This window comes from Pempheris klunzingeri, chromosome 6 (assembly GCF_042242105.1).
Source record: "Pempheris klunzingeri isolate RE-2024b chromosome 6, fPemKlu1.hap1, whole genome shotgun sequence".
Lineage (NCBI taxonomy): Eukaryota > Metazoa > Chordata > Actinopteri > Acropomatiformes > Pempheridae > Pempheris > Pempheris klunzingeri.
Window position 1 is genome coordinate 29104091 of NC_092017.1, and position 4790 is coordinate 29108880.

The 4790-nt window shown below is 48.6% G+C and overlaps 1 protein-coding gene across 1 annotated transcript in view; it reads right to left on the reverse strand.

Annotated features, from left to right (window-relative positions):
* Window positions 1-3546: 3546 nt before the first annotated feature.
* zbtb37 (zinc finger and BTB domain containing 37) overlaps window positions 3547-4790 on the reverse strand; it is a 3890-nt gene continuing 2646 nt past the window's right edge. Inside the window, exon 4 of the mRNA XM_070832662.1 lies at window positions 3547-4098. Within this exon, the coding sequence (XP_070688763.1) occupies window positions 3547-4098 (552 nt within the window). The remainder of the gene's footprint in view (window positions 4099-4790) is intronic.

A 4790-nucleotide genomic window follows, 5' to 3' on the forward strand; every position in this document is an offset into this window, starting at 1 on the left:
CTGACGTAATGACGCGTTACTTCTTCTGCACATGTGCAACACGCAGACAGACGGGGTCACAGTAAAAACACTACAGGACACAACACCAGCAGGTCCACACGGAGAAGCTAACTGCCTTGTAGCTGCCACGCTAACATTAGCTGTAGTCTGTTTACCTCCTAATGCTAAACAGCAGACGTCAGCAAACCAGCGTCAGCGCCAACTAGCGGCCTACTCACGTACATTAGCTGTGGTGTAAATAATTATTTCTGCCCCAGTAGAACAGAACTGGACATGACAGCAAAAACACAGCTAACTTGTAGAATAAGTTTTGTTTTCTGTGCATACAGGAACATTAATAGCCAACTAGCTAACAACTGTTAGCTCTTGTAGCATTGTAGTTGTGTTGTTCACTGTATGAGACCAGTAGAATACAACTTGTACATGGTGAATAAGCATAAAACTAGTTAGCCTGCAAGCTAATGCTAACTTCCTGTGTGTGCCCCTTCAAATGAAGCCAATGTAGCAACAGAAGCTAATAACAGTTAGCTGTTTTAGCAGTGACTCTGATCGATCAGTTAGCTAATGTAGCTAATGTTGTTTTTTTGTCTTTCTACAGAAACTTTGTACTAATGAAAGATTAGTAGTGTGTGCTAACTAATGTCAGCTAACCAGTTTAGTCGCTGTAATTAAATCAGGTCTTTATAACAGCAGTAGCATTATGCTACACTCCTGTTAGCATAATGTGATGAATGTGTGTTATCCTTGTCTCCTGTTTATTCTCCCTGATTGAGTTGAAAGTTCATCATCAGCTTGTTCTTCAGTTTTTTTTGTCGTGTGCAGCAGATTTAACGCGTCACTGTCAGAAGTTATTGATCGGTCGTGACACTCGGCCTCCTCCAACATGAAGCTTCTGTCCTCCGTCACACATTGTCAGAGCAAAAAAGTGTCCAAGAAAAACCAAAAACCCAAAAACACATGCTTGTTTATAAAAATATCTGAGAAGAGATGGAGATCTCTGAGCGGATCAGAGCGCCCCCCGGTGGTGCCGTGCTGTGCGGTGCAGCAGCTGTATTGCGTAAAGTGGTGAGAGGTAACTGAGCTGTGTAGCTTATCTGAGGCTCCTGCTGTGAGTCTGTTCAGGCAACAGGCTGCCAGGTGATCCTTTCTAATCTACCAGATCCTACAAACAGAGTTCAGCATCACTTTACAGCCAGATTAACGAGTCCAGTGTGATCTCAGTCCCTATCAGACCCTCAGACCGTCCTCCATCACTGGCCTCTTATTCCTGGAGCTTTCAGACTGGGGAGGCCATGTTTTCAACCCCCCAAACCAGAACCACACCTTCCTGCACTTAGACCCACATTTCATGAGCGAGTGGTTCGCTGCTTCTGTTGTTCTGTCGGGGGGAGGCTGAGTGGGGACATGGGGGTCTGTGGAAGCACTGAAAACATCATCATTATTATCATAAAGCATCCCATGAGCCTCCACGTTCAACCACCTAGCACCATGTGACCAAAGTAAGTCACCTGAGCAGGTTCTATTGGCTGGAGAAGCCCATGGGATACGGTTGAAAGCTCCTGGAATAACTGAGTGAGTGACCGTTTAGAGCAGATCCTTTTTAGCGACCTGTGGCGCTCAAACGCTCCCGTATTAAAGCCACCGGCGGATTTATTTTAGTGATTTGGCACAATTCAGCTTCAAACTGCCGACAGCATGTTTCCGTCATTTCAAACGTCTCCCTAAATGACTTCAGACCGGTTTAAGGGCCCAGCTGCTCCAAGAGATCAATCTGGATCAGAATGCAGTAAAAGTCCAACATCTCACTGTGAGGATCAACTCATCAGTCTTCTGTTAGTGGCTCTGACAACACTACAGATCAGAGCAGCCACGAGGAGGGAACTCTGTTTGATACTGCAAATCATTTTATCATCTTTTCTTTTTTACTTTTCTGTAGTGAAATGAGTAACCCTGGTCGTCCACAGAGACCTGGACCTGCTGGAGGCTCCGACCTTTCCTCTGAAAGCTGCTCAGTGGAGCAGGAAGAAAAGTCCCACTTCCTGGTAGAAAAGTACCAGGATCTTCCTCATCGTAGCCCCACAGAGCCTGGAGGACCAGCGTCATGGGCTAACTTCCTGATGTTAGCCCTGTGCTAATTTCCTGTTGTTTGCCCTGTACTAACTTCCTGTTGTTTGCCCTGTGCTAACTTCCTGTTGTTAGCCCCGTGCTAACTTCCTGTTGTTTGCCCCGTGCTAACTTCCTGTTGTTTGCCCCGTGCTAACTTCCTGTTGTTAGCCCCGTGCTAACCTCCTGTTGTTAGCCCCGTGCTAACTTCCTGTTGTTAGCCCCGTGCTAACCTCCTGTTAGCCCTGTGCTAACCTCCTGTTAGCCCTGTGCTAACTTCCTGTTGTTAGCCCCGTGCTAACTTCCTGTTGTTAGCCCTGTGCTAACCTCCTGTTAGCCCTGTGCTAACTTCCTGTTGTTAGCCCTGTGCTAACCTCCTGTTAGCCCTGTGCTAACTTCCTGTTGTTAGCCCTGTGCTAACCTGAATGGTGATAAAATGATTGAAACTTGTGGCTCTTCTAAACTTTCCAAATGTTTTCGGACTGAATGGATCAAACTGATGATAAAACGAGTTGTTTCCTCTGATTTCCAGGTGTTTCTTTCACAATAAGAGTCTGAGGCCCAATGGCCCCATTGTTGTAGATACACAATCAGACGGCCTTCTGGGAGGTTTTCTTGAGGTGTCGGATAATTACATTAGAATTGAATAAATATGGAACAAATATTGTGTTATCGAACACATTTTAAAATCTTTCTTTTGGGATCAGAACAATTCTGGTGTTTCCCAGTTTGATCCAGATTGAAACCAAAACTGGATCACGTGACTTCTTTTAACGATGTTTGATTGGATCCGGGAGCAGAAATCTGATCAGATTACTCGTGAACAGCTGGGCCCAGAGGATCAATCTCCTGATCAGGAAACGGAGGGCAGATCGATCACTGATGACCGACGTCTGAGCGGTTAACAGACTGGGCCGCTGGTAGATCCTCTGGGATCAGGACCGAGTAGTCTGCGATCACACTGGAGCTGAACTCTTAACAGTCGCAGTTTTTAAACTTTTTGTGCAACTAAATAGTTTTCATGCCATTGTGGCACTCGAGGAGCTGAAGGTTTATTATTACCACCCTCGCCGCTCCGGATTGTCTCAAGGCAGATATGAAGGACTTGAACTGGCACTGAGTAGTTTGGCAAAGTGTCCACCAGACAGACTGTTGTGATGCTGCTTTGTGAACCTGTAACACCTGGAAATATAAAAGTAGAAATCTGTAACGTAAAGTAGACGGAGGCAAACGAGGACCACGGCGTCGTGTGGCGTATGAGGTTGTTGGAGTGTGTGGCATTTCTTCATTTTAGCTTAATCTGTTCCGTTTGGTTGGTGAAGGTAGATGCGGTTTAAAGCAGAAAAATCTCAGTTCGGACTCTGAGGCGTCTGAGCGGCTTCAGGATCGGACCCCCCCAACCCGACCTCCACCCTACCCTCCTGCGCCCTCCCTCCTGCGGGGTCAGTCGGGTCCCGTGGTGGAGACCGAGGCCTGGGGGCCCTCGTTGTACTGGCCCCCTCCTCCGCCACTGCTCCCGCCGGCCCCGCCCTCTGGCTCCTCCTGGCTGGGGGAGGCCTCGTCGCTCGGGCCTCCTCTGGACGTGACGGAGGCGGTGGTGGTCTCGGGGGAGGCGCTGTGCGCCTCCTGGGGGGCGCAGTGGGCCTCCTGGGGGGCACACCCTGGGTGGTTCTTGCGGAAGTGCTGGTTGAGGATGGCCTGGAAGGGGAAGCTCTTGCCGCAGACGTGGCAGTGGAAGGGCTTGTTGCCGGTGTGCTTGCGGATGTGGTACTCCAGCTGGTCCTTGCGGGTGTACTTCTTCCCACAGATGCGGCAGACGAACGGCGTGATGCCCATGTGCAGGCGCATGTGGCGGTCCAGGCTGCCCTTCTGGTTGAAGGACTTGCAGCAGTAGATGCAGGTGAGTCGGGGGTTGTAGCGGAACCAGCGGTCCCCTACCTGCTCCCTCAGGTAGTCCTCGTAGCCCCCCATGTCGAACGCCGCATTCGCCTCCCCCTGAGGAGCAGAACAGGACGTTAACACTGTTAGTACAGACGGGACACCCCCCCCCCCAGGGGTTTGGTGTGGACCCAATCATTCTTCAGTCCTGATCAGGTTTCAAACTTAAAGGGTCTCCAGGAAGTCTTTAGTTTGATTCTTCAGCTTCAACACACGCTGACACAGAAACCTGCTAACGTTCACATTTCAGGAATATTCAGATTACCAGACAACTGGTTTACCTGCCGAGACAGAGACGCCCCATCAAAACCACAGCTGAGCTAACCGAGCTAACAGCACTAAGAGAGCTAACAATGCTAACAGCACTAACTGAGCTAACAATGCTAACAGCACTAACTGAGCTAACAGCGCTAACAGCACTAACTGAGCTAACAATGCTAACAGCACTAACAGTACTAACTGAGCTAACAATGCTAACAGCACTAACTGAGCTAACAATGCTAACAGCACTAACTGAGCTAACAGCGCTAACAGCACTAACTGAGCTAACAATGCTAACAGCACTAACTGAGCTAACAATGCTAACAGCACTAACAGTACTAACTGAGCTAACAATGCTAACAGCACTAACTGAGCTAACAATGCTAACAGCACTAACTGAGCTAACAGTGCTAACAGCACTAACTGAGCTAACAATGCTAACAGGGGTTTGTAGCTCAGCCTTGAGCTGCTTGATGACTGAGGTAACT